Source organism: Alnus glutinosa, chromosome 3 (assembly GCF_958979055.1).
Source record: "Alnus glutinosa chromosome 3, dhAlnGlut1.1, whole genome shotgun sequence".
Classification (NCBI taxonomy): domain Eukaryota; kingdom Viridiplantae; phylum Streptophyta; class Magnoliopsida; order Fagales; family Betulaceae; genus Alnus; species Alnus glutinosa.
Window position 1 is genome coordinate 29368953 of NC_084888.1, and position 20976 is coordinate 29389928.

The 20976-nt window shown below is 34.7% G+C and overlaps 2 protein-coding genes and 1 long non-coding RNA gene across 3 annotated transcripts; all 3 read left to right on the top strand.

The window, feature by feature from the left end:
* Positions 1-844, top strand: LOC133862429 (uncharacterized). Its single transcript, XR_009899223.1, has 2 exons — positions 1-118; positions 468-844. It is a non-coding gene; the product is annotated as an uncharacterized LOC133862429 (long non-coding RNA).
* A 3592-nt stretch (positions 845-4436) lies between these two features.
* LOC133863912 (glycosylphosphatidylinositol anchor biosynthesis protein 11) lies at positions 4437-9965 on the top strand. Its single transcript, XM_062300055.1, has 8 exons — positions 4437-4738; positions 4825-4890; positions 5167-5209; positions 6681-6735; positions 7211-7259; positions 7573-7640; positions 7821-7929; positions 9663-9965. Exons 1-8 carry the CDS (start codon positions 4529-4531, stop codon positions 9774-9776), a joined length of 714 nt encoding a protein of 237 aa, XP_062156039.1. The 5' UTR covers positions 4437-4528; the 3' UTR covers positions 9777-9965.
* A 3946-nt stretch (positions 9966-13911) lies between these two features.
* Positions 13912-20976, top strand: LOC133864342 (uncharacterized). The gene is made up of 5 exons (XM_062300639.1): positions 13912-13940; positions 14703-16111; positions 19349-19417; positions 19505-19858; positions 20402-20976. The coding sequence occupies exons 2-5, from the start codon at positions 14713-14715 to the stop codon at positions 20620-20622; spliced, it is 2043 nt and encodes a 680-aa protein (XP_062156623.1). The 5' UTR covers positions 13912-13940; positions 14703-14712; the 3' UTR covers positions 20623-20976.

Sequence of the window (20976 nt, forward strand, 5' to 3'; positions counted from 1 at the left end):
TGAATCATTAGCAAGATGAAGATAATTCTCATGATAAGCACCACCTTTCTCATCTCTCTCATCATTTTTCATGGAACCTCTCCTCGTTCTAGCATGGTCGAGGCAAGAACTTTGCAGGGTATATAATATATATATATATATATATATATATATATATATTCTTTATCCCTCTAGTATTAATGTATTATAATCTTTAAGTTGTTATTTTCCATTTAACTTTGCTTAGGTTGTTCTTAATTAAGCGTAGGCCTGAGTACTACTGGTGTACGTTACAGTCAACATCTATTGTCTAGCTAACAATAAAGCTTGTGCTACTAGTGCCATACATGAAAGTGATGTTCATCGAGTAGCCAACATGCTTAGCTAGGAACAATTAATTCTGAAATGAAATAGTTCATCACGTACTTTTATATATATATATATATTGATTGGTGCATTTCTATTTTTTGTTTTACAATTTGATGTAGAGAGTGGAAGCAGCTTGTTTGGGAAGTCGGATAATTACAAGAAAAGACCCTATCCCTCACCACCACCGCCTCCAACAGTAGCACCACCGATTATACCAAGTCCGGAAGATTTATTACCCATGGAATCTCCAAATCCTTACACAGCTTCTGCCTGAATTTATTTATGGATCTCAATATATTTTATTTAGATTATGATCGAAGACAGTACTACTACTAGTGTACTTTATTTTCATTGCTTTTGTAATTTTCTTTTTCTTTTTTTTGGGCTAGTCTGAATTATAGATTTCTGAATTCCTCTACTATATATTGAACATAATTGAAGATTATGTCTATGAATTGATCACTAGAGTACCTTGTAATCAATTCAACTTAATTAAGATTATTATGCCTAATTTATTCTTGTTAAAGATTCCTGTCTCTAACTTCCATTGATGAGAAGAGATTAGGGAAAGTTTGATTGCATGCAATTCCAATTAACGGGATGTATATATCCCCGCAACTCTTTTATTTATTATTATTATTATTATTACAAAAGTGATGAAGGACCAGAGATCGTAAGTTGAGAGTTTTTTTTTTTTTAATCATATAATGATTGTAGGAATCAACTATAGGTGCTGCCTCTTTTTCTTTTTTTTCTTTTTTTCTTTTTTTAACTCTTTTATTTGAGATTTGGAGGTCAAGAGAGATATATATGCTAAACTTCTAAAGTTTTTTTTCTTTTTCTTTTTTTCTTTTTCTTTTTAACAAAAGATCTGAATATTTTATTGAATATTTTATTGATTAAAGATCACGAGTATAAAATTCTTACATCACAAAGTATAAAGCTATGCAAAATCATAACTACATGCTATGAGATTATATAGTCATAGATACAAAATAAAATTCTTACAATAAAGTGTTATCTATGACTTTCATCTTCTGCTAACTCATGTACAAAAATAGTTAAAGAGCAGATTTGCTCCGAGCAAACTAGATCTAAGACAAGGGTAGCCAAATATCTTAAAATTTTATTTAAACCGGCCGTGAGAGATAACCTCTCACACCGAATTATTCAGGCCATAAGAGATAACCCCTCACACCTGACTAACCTTCATCCCATAGATCACCCATGAAGATATGCTTGGCAATTTTGACACGACCCATGAATCCAACACGAACACGACACGAATATATAGGGTTTGGGTTTAGGCTATAACCCGTTTTATGACCCGTCAACCCGTTTTATGACACGTTAATGACCCGTTTATGACTCTTTTATGACCCACCAACCTGTTTATGACACGTTTATGACCCATCAACCCGTTTATGATATATTTATGACGCGTTAATGACGCATTTTTCACCAAATTAGCTAAACGGGTTGACACGACAACCCGAATTGCCAAGCCTACATGAAGGCAAATCTACAGAGAAGAAAACTCTTATTTAAAGCAAAAACACAACCAGCAAACAACAGCAACGACCATGGAAGAGATGAATGGCACCTTACGGAGGTAGATAGACGGATACATAACGGAAATGCCAAAATTGCTAATCTGGTCGGAGAACACCTACAAAACAAAAGAAAAAAACCAGAATAGGAGGGGGAAGGTAGGAGCGTGGAGTAGAAAGAAAAAAGAAAATCTGCTCCCTCCTCCTCTCAGATCTGTTTTCTTAGGGGTGAAAGATTAAAATTTGAGTGTTATGGATTTGTAGTAGAATACCAATAACTTTCATCAGAAGCCTCATTTAACTCTAAGAACTTTCATTATATTTGTAATTATTCCTTAAACTTTAAAAACTCTTAATTTAGCGTATCCATCTTTTAAATTTTTTTAATTCTACCATTCTGTTAAGATATTCCATTAAATCCGGTCAAAATTTCTAAAATACCACTATTATATATATATATATATATATATATATATATATATATATATATATATATATATATATATATATATATATATATATATATATATATATATATATCAAAGATTCATGCATGAGTATTTTTGCAAATTTCGTTAAATCTTGACCATCGCCTAAATCCTTACAATTTTTTTCTTCTTTTTTGCTAAAAATAAATTAGGGGTATTTTGAGAATTTTGACATCACTCCATTATGATTTAATGGAAAATTCTAACAGATTGGTGAAATTGAAAAAATAAAAAATAAAAAATTATAAAACATTAATACACAAAACAGAGAGTTTTTTGAGTTTATAAGGAAATAATTGCAAATATAATAGAAGTTCAAAGAGGTAAACTAAAGTTTCGGTAGTATTTTCATATTTTGGCAAAACTTGATTGTAATATATACAGATGAACTTTTTTTTTTTTTTTTTTTATGATATATACAGATGAACTTGAATGATAATACTTCCCGGCCAAAATAAAATTTTAATGGTACTTTGAATGCGTTGTTGGATGTATTTATAACTCTCTCAACTTGAAAGTAGGCTTTACGAGTTTATATATTTATAATTTTTTTTATTGCTCATTATTACTTCATATGTGTAAATTTTAGCTAAAAAAAAAAAGATAAAATTAAGTTGATCTTTTTAGTCGTTTTAAATTAAAATTTTGTGTTATGAGCAGCATTGATGGACATGTCCGGTAAACATTATATGCGGATAGCGATTTAAATAGATGATAGAAGAAGTTAAATAATATATGAGATTGAAATTTTATGATAAAATAATTAGCATGTATAATCTGAATAAGTGTTTAATTATAGACAATGCCTTTTTGTATTTACTATAGGCAGAAATTACAATTTTGAGGCTCAAAACGTTAATTACCTCGATATCAAATAATAATCGCAATAACTATTCGGATACGTTAGTGGCAGAAAAGAGGGGGTTTATGCCCACCAATAATCACTTGACACATCAGCCAAAAGCAAAAAAAATGCAAAAAAATTGAAATTTTGGTGAAGTAGACAATCTCTCTCACCATTCCAAAACAAAAGAAAAACCCCGCTGCACGTCCGCCCAACATCCTCTTCCCCGGCTGCCTCTTTCCTGTCGCCTGACGGCCGGTCCTCCAGCCAGAGCGATCCGGTCACAGAGATCCGGCAACCACCGGAGAGCCTCCAGATGCTCTTCCTCGCGACCTCCCGACACCGTGGACAGAGATCTGGCCACAGATCCGAACTGAGCCTCCTCCTCTCCTGGGATCTCTCCCTTTCGCCGGCCGTTCTCCCCTCTAATGGTTTTCGATGATCAGATCTGGTTGGTGATCACATCTGTTCCGGTGATTTGGTGCTCTCGGCATTCTGGTTCAACCGGATGGTGAACGGCGATGTGGTCGAGGTCGAACTCGGGTCAGCCACGTGGTGGCGCTGCTTCCATGGGCTACGCCGATTTGATTGTCTGGGTCTGGGTCGGGGTCGGAGTTGAGGGTCGGTGGTTGGGGCTGGGTTTCCATCTCTCATCTCTCTCCCTCGATCTCTTCATCTCGGGTTGGCCACGTGGTGGCGCTGCTTCCATGGGCTACGCCGAGTTGGTGGTTGGGGCTGGGTTGGGGTTGGGGTCTGGGTTAGGGGTCGGTGGTCGGTGGTTGGGGCTGGGTTTCCATCTCTCATTTCTCTCCCTCGATCTCTTCATTTCACTGCAAAGAGAGAATAAAAAATCGGGTGTTTTGCTTGTATTCACATTTTCTTGCTTCAGGCTTACGTGTCAATTTTTCATTGGTGGGCAAACAAAGCCTACTTTCTGCCATAGCCGAACTAAAATTATTCTCTTTGGATACATAAAATAATTATATGATACAGATAATAGATATAGTTTGCATTTTCACCTCTAAAATCTATGGATCAGGATTCATGATCATTTACAATTATTTGTCAAATTTAAAAAAATTTGAATATATAATTATAAAATATCACTTATTAAATTTATCTAATCGAATAAAGTGATCGTAAAACTCTAATATTTATTTCGTCCGATAAATTTTACAAATGATCTCTTCATCGCTCAGGTAACCGCTCCCGCGTAACGCCCCATGTGTTGAGCACCTAGGCTTTTCTCTTTTTATACTTTTTTCTAATCTTCTGCTACGGACGACGAAAAGAAAAACATGAAGACGAACGCGACGACGTCGTCCGTCAATGCCTCGGCAGAGCCAGAAGCAGAAGTCAGTGCCTCCTCTCCTTCCGTCTCAGCCACCGAGGCGCTTTCTGTACACCTGATCTCTGGGCTGGGCCTGGGCCTGGCCGTCTTGCTGGCCCACAATGTCTACTCCGTCAACCTCGTCTCTCATCCTTCTCTCACTCTCTGTCTAATCTGGGTAAACCACTCTTTTAGTTTTTTTAATTTTTTTTCTTTAATTTTTTCTAATTTTATCCTCTAATTTGTTTTTTTAATTAATATTAGGTTATTGAGAGCCCAATTGTGATTCTTCTCTACAGTCGTTACCGAAACAATCGCGAAGAATGCTCGGTAAAATCAGCATCCCTTCGTTCTTTTTTATTTTTTATTTTTTCTCTGTTTGGTTGCCGAGAAAATGTGGGGGAATGAAGGTTTTTTAGTGTTATGTCATATGTTAATTTTGGTTCCAGAAATGGATGCATTAGATCCAATTCATGACTTTAATCGAATTTTTCCTTTTATTTTCTCGGCAACCCAGCAGTTTTCTTCTTCTTTTTGATTTATTTATTTTATATTGTGGTTTGGTGTTGTTTTATTGATTATTCAATTGTGATATTTGTTTTTCAGTACTTGAAAGCTGTGGGACGAGGCTTACTAGGACTTCCTGTTGGTTAGTCTTTTTCTTAGGTTTGCGTGTTAAGTGTATGATTATATTACCAAGCTAATGTCCATCACTTCGTAGAAAGCTGATACGTTGATTTTAATGCAATTTGATGGCACAAAGGTGTCATTTGTATTTCCGTGCAAATTATACTTCATATATAAAAATCAAATGGGAAAGAAGAATTTGCTAAAGTGGTTCAGAAAAGTTAATTCAGGAGGTTCTTTTTTTCTTTTTTTTTTTGACGAGGCTATCCCACGGCCCCTGCCAATAGCCCATGTCATGTCCTTCATTTGGTTCAAGAGGCCGTGCATTGTCTTGAAACTTTTTCTACTTGATGCATGTTTGTTAGACGTTGTACATGATTCTTAATTATAAAATCAAAACCTACTTGACAAGTTTTGGAGAATCTGAATGTGGTTTTAACATTGTGCTGTATCACATGTTCATTTCACTGTCAGTTTAATTGTTTTAGGGGCCAATCTAGTTTAATTAACTGATTTTATTATTTTTGTGTGTGTGTGTGTGTATATATATGGGGTTGTAGTTTTTACCACAGTATTTGAAAGGAAAAACATACACCAGAAGAACATCTCTGGCAATATCTGCACCTAGATGAAGATTATGTACCTTTTTGCTGTTGCCTAGTTACCGAGGCTGGTGCATCATATTAAACTTGCCTGGTTTGGTTTATTGCCTAGCATAGGTAGAGCAACTGAGTCTTCTAGATAGGGCAACATCTGTGGCTACATTTCCTGAGATTATGTAATCCAAATGATAATAACTGTTTTATTGCATTTCATACTATTTTCAATTTGTGAACTGATAACCTCTTAGAGCACTCCTAATGGCTTATGCATTTTTATATGCAAAATGGCTAACTAAAACCTACTTTATCTATTTTAACTAAATGGTTTTAAAAGGTACCATACATTCAAGTATCTATTATTTCACTATATCATTTAAATATTCTTTTTTTATTCTTTCTTTACCTTTCTTTATTTTAATTCTTAGATATTTTTTCAACAACAAATCATTTTTTTTTTTTTGGATAATTATTTGCTATTAAGTCGGAAAATTTTTTTGTTCGCATGAGTGTGACCTTAAAATGGCAAACATAGACTTCGTCATATAGATATACTCTAAAATACAATTTTCCAAATTCGGAGATATATTAGAATATTGCTATGGCCCAGAGTTTTGGTGTGAGAGGGGGGGGAGAGAGAGACAAATAAAAAAAAATAAAAAGAGATGTGGAGTTGCACTATTCACACATGCATCACAAATGCATTTTGCATTTGATTTGCATAATCGGATGGAGGGACTTTTTGGTGAATTGATTAGCTATTTTAGCCTAATGAAAATGGATAAGCCATTGGGAATGCTCTTAGATCTATTTTTTGAATAGACAGTTCCTTATGTCTTTTTTTGTGTTAGAAAAAAAAAAGGAAATATCATATCTTTTGTTTCTATTCTGTAGGGGCTCTAGTAAATGCTTTGGGAGCTATCGCATTGGGCGCACCTGTTGGCACTCAGTATGTGATTAATGGTTCAATAGACTTTGTTTTTATTTGTGTAATTCTGAAAATAGAAGTTACAGTTGAGGTTGGATGGAAATAGTTTCACTCTTCTGTTCCTTTCTGAAACAAGACCTTTTCTCATCATCATCATCATCATCAGGTACATAATTCACCTTTCTTTTTTTCTTTTCCTTTTTTGGAATACCTTTCTCATCTTCTAAACTTTTATTGAGAAGGAAAGTAAAACCCATAATAGTGTATTCAGCTGGGTTATTTTAAATTTCAAAGATATTTTGTGACTATTCAACCTCAACTGTGAGTTATGTTTTCAGAATTATGAAGGCTGAAACATAACATATCTGAATGATCCCTGAATCAACGTATCACCAATTTGATAACCTATGGACTCACATACTTCAATTTTTTGTTATTGAAGATTTAGTTATATTTTAAGCATGTGTTGATTTTGTGCCACTCTTGTTGGACACAGGTACTTCTCAAAGACCATTAACTGGTCTCTTATGATGTCATTGTTCACTGTAAGTATGTAATGCATCATAATCTTCCCTGCTTTACAGTATCATACTTCAACATTTCCGAGTATTTGGATTGGAATTCTTTTCTTCAAAGTAAATCATAAATGACTTTATTAGTATTAGACTATTCACATGCTAGGATTTCCAGAAGTTTTTTTTTTTTTTTTCCTTTTCTTTTCTTTTTTTGACTAATTATTGCTTTCATGCTTTTTTGCCAACAAGTTACTATTCTGTTCCAGTTCTCCAAGGACCTGAAGTTTTCCATTTTGAACATGCTGTGCCTCTTACATATTTATTACTTTTTGGGTTTTGGCAGATTGTGCCTGCTGCTTCTGTATTTGGTGTGTCATGGAAGGATTGGCAACGAATATTTGCACATACAAAGTTAGTTTCCAATCTCTTGGCTTTTTGTTGACTACTTTAGCCAATGGGGCTTATGTTTTTGTTGTTATCTTTAACTAGGGTAGATATTTGACATTGAAGACTAGTTTTCAGTACACTATCCATTGGATAAATTTCGGATACTTGGTCGCCGATATGATGTCTTAAAATATCCACTTTTAGGTCAGTTGGATCTGTTGATCTTATAATTTGCCTACCGGCACATGGAGCTGTAATTGGGGCTTGGTTCGGGGCTTGGCCAATGCCGCTTGATTGGGAAAGGCCATGGCAGGTACTGCACTCATCCTTTTCATTCCTAATTTACTATTTTAAGCAATTCTTTATTTTCTTTTTTCTTAACAAGCAATTCTTTATTTTCTTTTTTCTTTATCCAGCTTGTTAAGAAAATAATCATTACTTTCTTCTACTGTTGTTTCATTTATAATGATATTTTGCAGATAAACACTTCCACTTTTTTTTTTTGGCAAATGATCTGAAATCTAACTCAGCTTTTTTCCACTTAATTGATTAGGCAAGCTTGTTCTACATTCATCTTAATATCTTATAATTGTTCTGTGTTATTATCGTTTGTACTTGATTAGTCAAAATATATTGTTTCATTAGTCTTTACTTCATGTTATTAGTTAATAAGTTGGAGATGGCATGCTGGTAATCCTTTTATTCAAATTGCCCAATTTGTTTGTGGGTTGTCAGCCCAACAGTACGGTTCAGAAAGGTGTCTCTGATGGGATTTGAACTGTAAAAGCTCTCACGTAGGAATTAAATATGTAAACTAGCCATGAAATGGAAGGTTTGTATCTTCACATGTTCTTGGAAGTAGGCTTTTTATCTTCATCATGTGATCATTCAAAAGCCAAATTCTGATCTAAATTCTTCCACATGTTCTTTAAAGTAGCATATTTTTCAGCAAGAGTTCTCCTCTGTTGTGTAATTGTCAAGATATTGTGCTACTCTTGGTATGCCTGAAAAATGTTTTAAAAATATTTGTGATCCAAATATGAACTCACTGTCTCAAGGAGCAAAAGTGCATAAATAATTCAAGGAAGAATACAGTGAAGTGCTTGTGACAATCGAAAAAATTTCAACTTCCTATCAAACTGGCAACCATTTGACACTTTGGTTTTTTAATCATTTCACATTTTCATCCATCCCCATCGGGTTATTAAATTTTCCCAGTCTTTAGATCGTTGTGTCCTATTTATTTTTTTTTTTTTGAAAAGCGTTGTGTCCTATTTAACTGCCACATTAGCGACCCCTGGTTTTAGTGGATATGAATTGTACCCAGTGCCTCCCTCATTCAGACAATAAATCTCTTTTTTGAACGCATGCACATCTTAATAACTGATTTTCGTCCTGTGAGCAGTTAAATTGACTTGATGTTCACAAATCCACGTTTTCCTTGTTGAGTGCAGAGCTAGTGGGGTTTATCTTTTGTTTGGGGGAATTTTATACTATTTGAAATTAAGCCATCAAATTTGTCTCTAATTGAAGTTATGGGTTCTGATTGAGAAAAGGAACCAATGAATATACTCTTTCTTCTTGGGTATATACTTTTTCAGATTTGGGCTGGTATCCTTGCATCACTTTCATGTTGAACTCTTTCTCTTTATGGTTAAATTGTGAATTTACATGAGGGAGTGATTCATAGAGTCCAAAGAAGGGTAATATAATTAAATAGTGAGTAGCAACAAACCGGGTACTTCTGTTTATCCTTGCAAGAGCTTGAAGACATCAATTCATGGTTCATTGAGTTTCCAGGTGAATCAGTTCTCATGGACGGATCATTAGGTTGAGATACTTTTGAACTTGCTTGTTTATAAATTGTGGTAACTTGGTCTGTAACATTGAGCATCAATAAAGTCATGATGATTTGTTTATGTTGTTTCTTCCTATGTTGTTAAAATTGTCTGTTCTCGGACCAAATTATTTAGTTGCATTTCCTCCAGTTATTTGTGTTGTTAAATGTTCTTATTTAGGCCTGAAGTATTTTATGTCATTATGTAGGAATGGCCTATTTGTGTGGGTTATGGAGCAATAGCTGGGTACCTGCTTGCAATGGTGGCCTCCTTCTGCTTTGTCCTCGCGCGTGCTACATTACATCATGTCAAACGAGACTAACAAGCAAGCCTTCCAATTGTTATTAGCTTAACAAGATGGATGCATTTCTGGAGAGATATTTTCCCCCCCTTTCATTTACAGGCTTTCCTTCTTCTTCTTTTTTTTTAATATTAATTGTAGTTTATTGTTATTTTTGTTCTCGTTTATAATTGGCAAAAATCGCGCTTACCATCTCGAGGTTTCAAGGAATTACATAACATTTCTTGTTTGTTTCGTATTACATGCTAATTAATCTCTGTTGAAGTGGAAAATATTATATATTCATTACCAATTTACATTAAAAATAAATAAAAAATCAAGGAAATGCTTTTCACGCATAAGCAGTTTTGGACAATTTTGAGTGAAATGGAAAATGCTTAAAGGTTAAAAGGTTATTTTATATTTTTCTAAAAATTTAAGCTCGTAATGGCAATATATATATATATATATTATTGATTTTACTTGATGGATATTAGTAGTGTGAAGGTGATTAGTGTATAATATTGTTTAATTTAGGGTTATTGTCTAATTTAAAAGACTAGTGCTATATGTCATACAAATATCTCATAAAGTCTACGTGGTAAGGTTTAGTAGCCCTTTGATTAGCCTTTGTTAAAAAAAAACATGTTAAATACTAAATTGTATTCAACGTTCATTTAACAAGGCTAACATCGCACTCCGAACTAACCCTTGAATTAATCACCGTTAAAAAAATAAAAAATAAATAAATCATTAGTTGAGTTGGAGGAGTGTCACGTTAATATTGTTGGATAATTGTAGAATAAAAATATAATATCTAACATTACTCAAAAAAAAAAATCCAATGACCATCGGATGTTGCCACATTAACTTTGTTAAATATTCGTTAATTCCTACACAATCTAAGATACATTTGTGAGATCTATGCATGTGGGTCTTATTATACATGAGTTTTACTAATGTGCCTTAAATTGTGTAAAAATTATTTTTCTTTGTTGGATGTTGTAGCATTACTTAATTCAAAATAATGGAAGAACGCAATATCAGTTTTAGACGAAGATTAATATAGTTTTTCTTTTTTGATTATTATTACTAGCCTTCTTTCTATCACCACCGGTCTTCTCATACATGCTTTGCACGTGTTGAGACATTTTTTTCCCCTAATAGTCGAATTTTGGTTATAGAATATATTAATAAAGGGTTATTGCATTAATTTCTCTGTTGCTTGTTTTTAGGGAGTCTTCTATTTATAAAAGATGGTTACTTAGTTAAAAGATAAATAAAATAAAATTGCTCTGTTGCTATTGATATTAAAACAGAAACTACACTTAACCCCTTCAATATACTAAGCAATTTGCAATATGAGTATTATAAACCACATTTTTATTTCACAATTACCTTACAATGTTGACATGATACTCTCAACTAACCCTTTGATGAACCCCTGTTTAAGAAATAAAAAATCAATAATTAGTTAAGACTATCACATCAGCATTGTAAAGATAATCATGGAATAAAAATATGATATATAGCATTACTCTTTGTAATATTCCTCTAATCTACCAATACCTTACCAATCTACTATTAGGATTGCAATGTCTTCCATCGGTTACCATGTTCGTTAAGTTAGACGACAAGCACATCACATGGCTCACACGTGATATAAAATAACCATTATACCCCCATGAAATTTTTAAAATTACAATTATACCTTAAAAAACAATTGTTGGATCTAGCTGTGGGTCAAGCATGGGTTTTGGTTTTCATTCATTTTTTTTTTTTTTTTTTTTTATAAGTTTTGTTTTTAAATTTGTTCTTAGCGGAATGAGGATATATTGGACGTTATACCTTCATTCTGGTAAGATTTTACAAAAAATCTTAACAGAGGAGGACATTTTAATCCAAATAGTAGATTTGGCAGGGCGTATTAACAAAATTGATAAATTGAAAGGAACATTACAAATTACTTAATAGATTGAGAAAGCTAATGTAGTTTTCATATTATTATGAACAATCATATACACACTATTTAAATCAAATGTTTATTCTCTAACTTGTAGAAAGCATCCTAAACCAATCTCATTGGGTGCAAACCCTAATCGAGTCTTTGTCCATAAATCAACAAATTTTCACTTTTTAGTGATTAAATAATTTTCTTCGACCCAACTTTTAAAGAAAAATAAAAATCAGTTTGTGCATATTTCCCTTATGGAAGACATAATACTTAATTTGCTTGGCTGTAAGAAGATAGATTGTTTTCTTTGATGGTATCATCAATTCCATGAAAACAAGACTATTATCACTCAAACTTGATGATCTTAATTTTCTTTTTTCTTTTTTCTTTTTTCTTTTTTTAATAGTTAGCTACAATTTTTGGATTCCCTTTTGGTCGGATCCCTTGGGAATTATTATGTAAATGTCCACCTATCATTTTAATCTTTTCCTCTTCGTACTTTTCCCTAATTTTTTAATTTATGCTCCGTTTGTTTCTTTGTAAAATGTTTTATGAAAAATGTTTTCAACATTTTCCGGTGTTTCATGTTTGGTAGAGATGAAAAAATAGTCAACCTGAAAATGATTTCCATTTGACAAAAAATGCATAGTAAATTTCGAAAAAAGCATAAATCATTTTTTTCAAACGACAGACGCAGTCAACCTTCACGCTCAAGCAATCGACCTTAGCCGGATTCCGACAAGCCAGATTGCCACACCGGTCAAAATTTGTTTTACCTCGAAACAAATGGAGCATTAGCTTAATTTCTTACTTTCATTGGCTTTCACTGATGTGGAGCTTTGAGCTAAGCCGAGTTGAAATAAGATAATGCTCCGTTTGTTTTAACGTAAAATGTTTTCTGTTCTAAAATATTTTCAACAAAATCATTTTCAGAAAAAATGATTTCCTTATAAACATTTTTCGGTGTTTGGCTCATACGAAAAAAAAACACAACGGTGAAAAATCACCAACGGCCATTTGTGTCGAATTTCGGCTAGATTCGCTAGAATCTGAGTTGGTCGGATTTTGGTGAATGTGGTCAGAATTTGGCCATTAATGCAGGATTCCAGCTAGATTAGTCGGATCCTAGCGAAAGTCAGGATCTGGCCATTTGTACTGGATTCTAGCTAGTTTTGCCGAAATCCGACAGTAGTGTCCGAATTTCGGCAACTCGTCGAATTCTGACCAGTTTTGGCCATAATCTGCTAGCTAGAATCTGGTGACGGTGGGCGGACGTCACTGGAGCCGTCAGAATCCGGCAAACGAGAACTTGCAACAATAAATTCAGACTACCAATAAACTTCAATGTTTGACAGTGGAAGATTCCCATAAACGTGCCTGCAAGAATGAAGAGTTTAAATTCGAAAAACGATTTACGGTTTTGTAAATCGTTTTTAAAAAATTAAAAAAGTTTTTACAGTCAAACTGAAAATAATTTCTGTTGACCATTATTTTTGTTCTCACCAAACACTAAAAAATATCAAAATTATTTTTTAAAAAATATTTTGTCAAAATAAATAGAGCATGATGTATAAAGTATATAATTTTAGGTGGGAACGGGCTACACTACCAGCTTGGTAATTCCACATTCCATAAAGAGAAATGATCCCTACATTCATTTCTCACAACAGCCCCACAACAAGCTGACGTGGCTGGTAATATTTTATTATTTTTTTACAAAAAGAAATGAAAACAAAACAAAAAAATAATAAAATATTGAGAAATGATCCCTACACTCATTTCTCACAACAGCCCCACAATAAGCTGATGTGGCTGGTAATATTTTATTATTTTTTTACAAAAAGAAAAGAAAAGAAAACAAAAAATAAAATAAAATATTACCAGCCACGTCAGCTTGTTGTGGGGCTGTTGTGAGAAATGAGTATAAGGATCATTTCTCTAAAATATTACCAGCCACGTCAGCTTGTTGTAGGGCTATTGTGAGAAAAATGAGTTTAAGGATCATTTCTCTTCCATAAATTGTTGAATAACGAAAAGACCATGGAGTCGACACGTGGCTTCCGTTGATTGGGAATACAAGAATAGTCCTTGCAGCAATTGCCAGATCAGCACGAAGTTCATGTCCAAAGAGTCTCTACGAGTGACCAAGTGGACCCCATACCGAAGCCTTTAAAGCCTCCCCACCAGCCCTAAAAACCACCGGCTCTCTCTCTCTCTCTCTCTCTCTCTCTCTCTTTCAGCGCCCATCATCGGTAAGCGCTAAAACCCCTTCACTTTCAAGATTTTTGAGATTATCCGTTTAAATAGACGAAGTTTTTCTCAATTGTTTTGAGTGTTTCTGTGAGTTTTTTCTTTTTTGATAACATTTTTTCTAAAAATGTCTTGTTCTTTGAGTTCTGGAATTTCTTTGTGGGGGCCTTTATATGATTCGTTTTGAGTTTATTTTTTTAAAAAACCATTTTTACATGTAAATATTTAGGAGGAGGTTTGCTTTGGATGGTATCCAATTTGTTGCTGATTTTTTTTTTTTCATATATATATATATATATATATATATATATATATATATATTTTTTTTTTCCGTTTGTGGATTTTGGAATTTAGGCTTTTGGAGTTTTATAGGGTTATTGAGTTTTTGGCGTTTGCCTTGGAATTTTTTGATTGGTAAATTTGTGTGGTTTGACCCTGTGAATCCTCTTTCTTGGAATTTCATTTTCCTTTGTCTTATTTCTTTGAAGTGCAACAATTGGAAGTCTACCGTGTGTGCACTTTGTGAAACATTTTATGATATTGTTTGTGTTGTTGATCTATGGTATGAGGTTTTTTTTTCAGGGATTTGTTTGTGTGTTGTGAAACATTTTATGATATTGTTTGTGTGTTGTTGATCTATGGTATGGATTGGGAAAAATTTATGATTTTTCATTCTTTATTGTGTACCACATGTAGAGAAAAATGTAACTTAGTCTATGAGAGTGTTATTTATGAGTTAATCTTTCTGCCTCATTTATATTTAGAATTGACCATATGATGGCGAACGACAATTTGAAACGTGAGGAGAAGCCATCTGAGGCTACTTTCCTGTCACACAAGAATGAAGAACTTGACTCCCACATTGTGAATGAAGTTACTGACTTTTCTAGGACCTTTCATGATCATAATGGCACTGGGGCTAATACCATGGCCTTCCCATATAAACTGCTGCCATTGTTGCCCCTTCCTTGTGAAGATAGTCCTGGAATACCTCAACTTTACTCTCAGGAAATATCACAGATTGGTACTAGTTTTCTGACTGATGTCTCCCAATTCAGCAACACCCAAAATCAAAATCCCAAGATTGACCATAATTTCACATATGGGAATGGTAATGACCCCATTCTATGCAGGCCAATGTCAAACTTGTCATCTTTTGGAGGGAACATGAACAAATTATGTCCGTTTTCATGCTATGATAATTCAGGGTCTCTAAATAATGTAAGGAATTTTTATGCCAATAGTTTACAGAAGCTTCAGATTGACAGAAAACTTAAAAATGCACGCAGTAGTTCAGAAGGAGTCATACAAATGATCACGCAGGATGGAGAAGCAACTGACAGTAGTATCTGTATGCCTCAGCTAAGAAGTGATTTCTTAAACCATGGAGTTAGCAAGCCTGTATTAAGCCATACCCCAGATGGTGAAGAACTAGGAATTAAAAACAGTGTCATGATCAGTGATGTTGAATCCAATTTTACAGAAAACCTTGATGGGAGTTTCCTGAACCTTGGTATTGGAGGTAATATAGGGGCTATATATCATTCTATTGTTTCTGGCAGAAACATCACTGGTAATACTGGACAGGTTGTTCCTCCTCAATTCAATACTTACCTCACTCAAAAGGAAAAGAAAATTTCATTGAATCATGGTCTGAACAAGGCTGGCCTTATTTCTAGTTTTCAGATCAATGTTGGAGGAATGTCTACTCTAGTGCACAATGTGGGCGGTTGGACCTCTTGTAATAATGATCTTGAAGTAATGTCTGGGACAAGCACTGGATGTAATTCAAGTCCTTCATGCGTCTTACAAACACCACGAATTGATAAGCTACATCACGTTTCAACCCCAAGAAACATGAACTTAGGCCTTGGAGTCAAAGGGAACTGGGATGCAAGATTTTCAAATATAGACCCTAATCATGAAGTTGAAGGTTTTCCGGCCATATCTACAAAACCACTTGTCAGCAGTCAACCTGGGATGCCTGATCCTGGACAGGGCCGGGCGACTAGGCTGCCCTTGTTACCTTCTTTGATCAGGAGTACCACTCAACCAGCTTCTGACCAACCATGGAAATGTTATCTGGAATCTTCCAGGAACTTCTTATCTGAATCTTCCCTTGCTTCTCCTTCTACTGGGCTCATAGGAAGCACCCCCATGCAAGACAAGTCAGGTGAGTTTTGAATTACCTTAGAATTGATTCAAGCCCAGCCAGTTCTAGAATTTTCCTAGAATTATTAAAAGCTAAGTTTGATAACCAACTTTCCTCTCATTGCCTGTTACCTCTTCAAGGTCTTCCTTATTCACTTCATTGCACATTATTGGTAATGGGCTAATTTCAACTGCTACTGTAACACACAAAATTAGTGGGTGCTAAAATGTTGATATGGTGATTTAAGAAGAAAGTCATGGCGGTTTTCACACTCATGGTTGTTTGTGACGCTTTCAATTCTGTGCTAACATGACCTTGACAAGTTAGGTGTTGGTTACTTGTTTGTCTTATTGTTGTGTTCTAAACATAATTTATTCCTACAGATACAAAAGAAAAGTTACAGACACTGACACTAGATGTTTAGCTTATGCCAGCATAAGTTGCACATCCATATCTTAGTTCTCCGTAGGCGTCATAATTCTTGTAGCTTAGTTGCTTTTATGGAATTAATTTTTTGAATATTGAAGTGCATGAATCTTCTAATTGGAAGGCAGAGGACCCTAGAAGGATTTTATCAGGTCTGTTTTTAACAAAAAAGAAAAAAAGAACTAAGGCTGCTGCATATTCCTGATGTATAAAAATATCTTCTGTCCAATAATTTTTACTGACTTCGAAACTGCTTTGAGCCTATTACATCTATATCATGCAGTAATTTGTGTTGTCCTAGTAATCAATTTGCTTTATTAATGAATTGTTGACCAATACTTAAATTTGTCACCTAAATCATTGACAAACTAAATTGGATTTTTTAACAAAAATTAAAGTTTGTCAAATATTGCTATACAAGTCGGATTGAGGTCATTATCCTATCCCTTGACATGCCTCGGTATCCGTCACCTAGTAATTTTTTTGATAAGTAATAAATTGGTTTTATTAAAAGTGTAAGACGCCCCAAAGTACACTGGGAGTATACAATTGGAAGCACCTAACTAGAAAGAGAAAAAAGCAACAGTCCACAAAAAGAAAGAAACCCAACAAACCCTCAACAACCAAAAGCTCTCAAACCCAAACTCTTCTCTCGAACACCACAAAGAGCACTCAAAGCTACAAAAAAAAAAATCCCAAACAAGCTAACAAAAACCAAAGCGCTTAAACCCAAATCCCACAAGGAACACTCAACACTTCAACACTTGAGCCTTTCCTTTCCTTTGCCTAGAGGGCACGCTTACATCGCCGTAGTCAATGGAGCTTTTCAGATTCAACACCTCTCTCTTCCCTTTGACCTTAAGAGAGCCTTTTTACCCCAATGGAAATCCTCTTCAATGGCATCCAAAATCGCGAAGGACGGATTTTAATCTCCAGCTCCATCCGACATCCAATCCAAGAACATGTCGGGATGACAGACACCCTAGTAATTGATGGGGACTATTGATAAATAGTAATTCTCAAGAATATGTTTTATTTTTTGTTTTTTTTTTCTTAATCTTTTTATCCCATTTAGCTTACATATAGTTGATTGAATAGGGGTTGTCACTCTTTTTCTTATGTTACTCATGTATACTTACCTTATACTAGGATGGTGCACCTCTTCTGCTCTCTTTTAGTAAAAATTATTAATTGAAAAAAAAAAATGGATTTTTGCACTCAACCCTTGAATGTCTTTGTCCTACTACTTAGGGGCTGCTGATTGATATGTGTTTTGGGACAATGGGTTGCGTAAGTCAGTTTGTGTTCATCAACCCTGCAACTTCCATAATTTGTGATGCTTGGATTGGGTACTATGAAGGGATTTTGCTAGGGGGAATAGCGGGGGGAGACTTTGTATTGTTTTTATTTGTTTTGTACTAATTTGAATATTGTCTGGCTAAAGAAAATCTTTGAGTTCTGATACAATCATTATAATAGGATAATCTAAGATGGGACAGTCTCCTATCGAGATTGATAGACACATTTTCATGTATGCTACCACGTGTTTGTGACAACTTAGATTATTGAATGGAGTAGTAACCTTTTTATATGAGAGACAATAAAGTGAAAAGTACAAAGTACTAGCCTCTTATTTTTAAAGAAAAAATGATTGTTTTTGGTTCATATATGCAACAATATACCCATTCAGATGGAAGTATATATAGATATACACTATTTATGCCACTAGTTCAAGCAAAATTGGAGGGTACCCACCTTTGTAGTTTGTGAATTTATTTAACAATTTTTCATTTTCTGCCAATGGTGTCACAAGGGATAATTACCATATTAGAATTTTGAATTTAGAATAAGTCTCTTTAAGACTTGCGACCCTTGGACAAATAAAAATCTACTAGATTATCTAGGGTGCTGAAAGAGCCCCAGACATCTTGTCATCGTTGAATTAAGAATACAATTGACATTGAGTTTTTATTGTTTTCTTTCAAGCTTTGGCTTGTTGCTCTTTCGAGTAGAAGACGTCTTCTATTCTTTATCTCTCATGCTATCCGTTACGTCATATTTCAATACATGGTATGTTTTGGCTTCTCTTCTTTGTTGCTTTTAATGCAATAGTACCTTTTATGGTGTAAACTGAATGGTGCCTAAATAGACTCTCATCTATGTCGTATAGCAAGTGGTATACTATTGGATATTATTTGTTTAATAGCATCTCTCTTGAATTAACTTTGAATTTTCTCTGCAGGGCAGCCTTTCCCCATTTATGAGGGAAGTGCTGCTCAAGTTGCTGGAGAAGGTATACTTGTCAATAGTGTCAGGGCCAGCTAGTAAGGCATTTTTACATTATACACCAGCATAACTCCTTAGTAACCTACATATTTATCGGTGTATCCTCTCTTTGTTTCTGGGGTTATGGTTCTGATTCTTAATGTATTTAGTAATAATCAAATCTCATGAATTTCAGTACTCATATGACTTGATGAATGTGTCAAGAATGGGTGAAATGGAGGGTTGGCTTGCTCAAATCTAGTAGTCAAGATAGCAGCTATACTGGATAGCTTTTGGGATCATGTCTTCCATTGCAATGTTTCATTTCTAGCTGATTTATTCACAGAAAAGGATAGAAGACGAAAAGTTTGGGCTTAAATGATGATTGTCTAAGCTGAACTCAGTTTATTTCATTCATATAATAAATTCAATCTATATCTACAATTCTAAGTTAAATACAGAGCTAGACTAATCCAGGATACAGCTTTCACTTGCTCATGTCACTAACTGAGCTATCTTATTAACTGATATGGTGATTTCTGACAAGGTTTTGATGGCTGCTTGCAGGTCGTCTTGGTCAACCTGAAGCCATTGTTCCTGTTCAGTTTTCAAAAATTGGACCTGCTTCTACCACCGGTATTACACTGTCTACTACCTAAACCACAGTTGGATATTTGTCACAATTTTCATTGAAATTTCTTATAAGCTTCATAACTACTACAGGTCAAGGAATGCCAGGGGCAGAGAGAAATTTGACTGCTCAGACTTCTAGTGATCTTGTTGGACCATCTCTTAAGAGGCGTGCAACTGAACTCCTCACAGCTGCTATCCCGTCTCGCCGCAGAAAGACCAGAACACCAAGACCTTCCATTCCTCCATCCAAGCCAACTTTGGCCCGTAGTGCTCCATCACTCCCGAACCTGGCTCAGACTGCTTCTGCTCTACCACCTCCACCCCAGATAACTTCAGCCCCATCTCGTCTGCCCCATTCCCGGACTATTGTTTCTTCCCAATTAAACAAAGCTCCTCCTCTACCACCCCTACCTCATAAAACAGCTCTCCACATAAAATGGAAAGGTATTTCTTGATGCTTCTTTAGATCTACTTTCTCCTTTTACAAGATGTCGCTTTATTTTCCAAAAGCCTGCTTCCTTTTTCTATACTTAAAACAACTTTTTTTCTTTTCTTGTGATGTTACAATATGGTTATTGTGGGAAATTTTAATTTCATTTAAATTATCTTAGCCCTATTATTTTAGCACTTTTATCCATAGTGTGAGCTCATGCTGTTTTAAATGCTATGTTTATTCCATGCTGGACCATATTCAACATACATTCACTATAGTTTTGAAACGGACCAAGCTTGGATCCTGATTTTGATCTATCCTGAGTATGGCTGTTTGATTTTTCTTTCTATCTATCTATTAATATGTTTTGCATGAGGGATGTACTTTAAGTGTGCTTTCTTGATAACCTGGTCTGCTACATTTGAAAGATCTGCTGAGCCTTGTGCTTTTATACCCAAAACGTTAATGGGTTGATGATGTTAGTGATAATTACAGAATAATTTTTTACAGAATTAGTACTGAATCTACTGATGATTAGAAACTTTTCATTGCAGGCTTCAATCGAACTCCTCGACCAATTGGAGGGAAGTGTTTGTTATGCAAGAGGAACCTCTCATTCACACCGGATGGCCCTGTTTTCCAGCCAACTAATCCTCCAGCTGTTGCCGTTTTACCATGCACCCACACCTTTCATGAGTACTGCTTGCAGCTTATCACCCCTGAAGACCAAGCTAGTAATCCTCCATGCATTCCTTGTGCCATTGGTGAGAATTAATGCCAGTGTGCTTTAGCATTCGGTTAATTCCGAAATGTGATCTCTGGTCTCTAAATTTTGTTAGCATTCTTCATATAAATTTTCTAGAGAAAATTTACTGAATGAAGTAGGTGAAATCCGTAACTGTATAGATCTCACAAGAGGGCTCTTCCATAGGTTTTACAAAGTAGTTAGGCCATTATAGAGTGTATATATAGTAAAACACCATTTTACTATCATAAATGGCCCTTTTTGAATTGGAAGTTCAAAGCATACACTTAAAAGTTTCCATCAGATTCTCTTATCTTGCTTGTAAGTGGAAAGAATGTTTCAGGGTTTGTTTACAATTTCTATCACCTCATGGTTTTTGTTAGA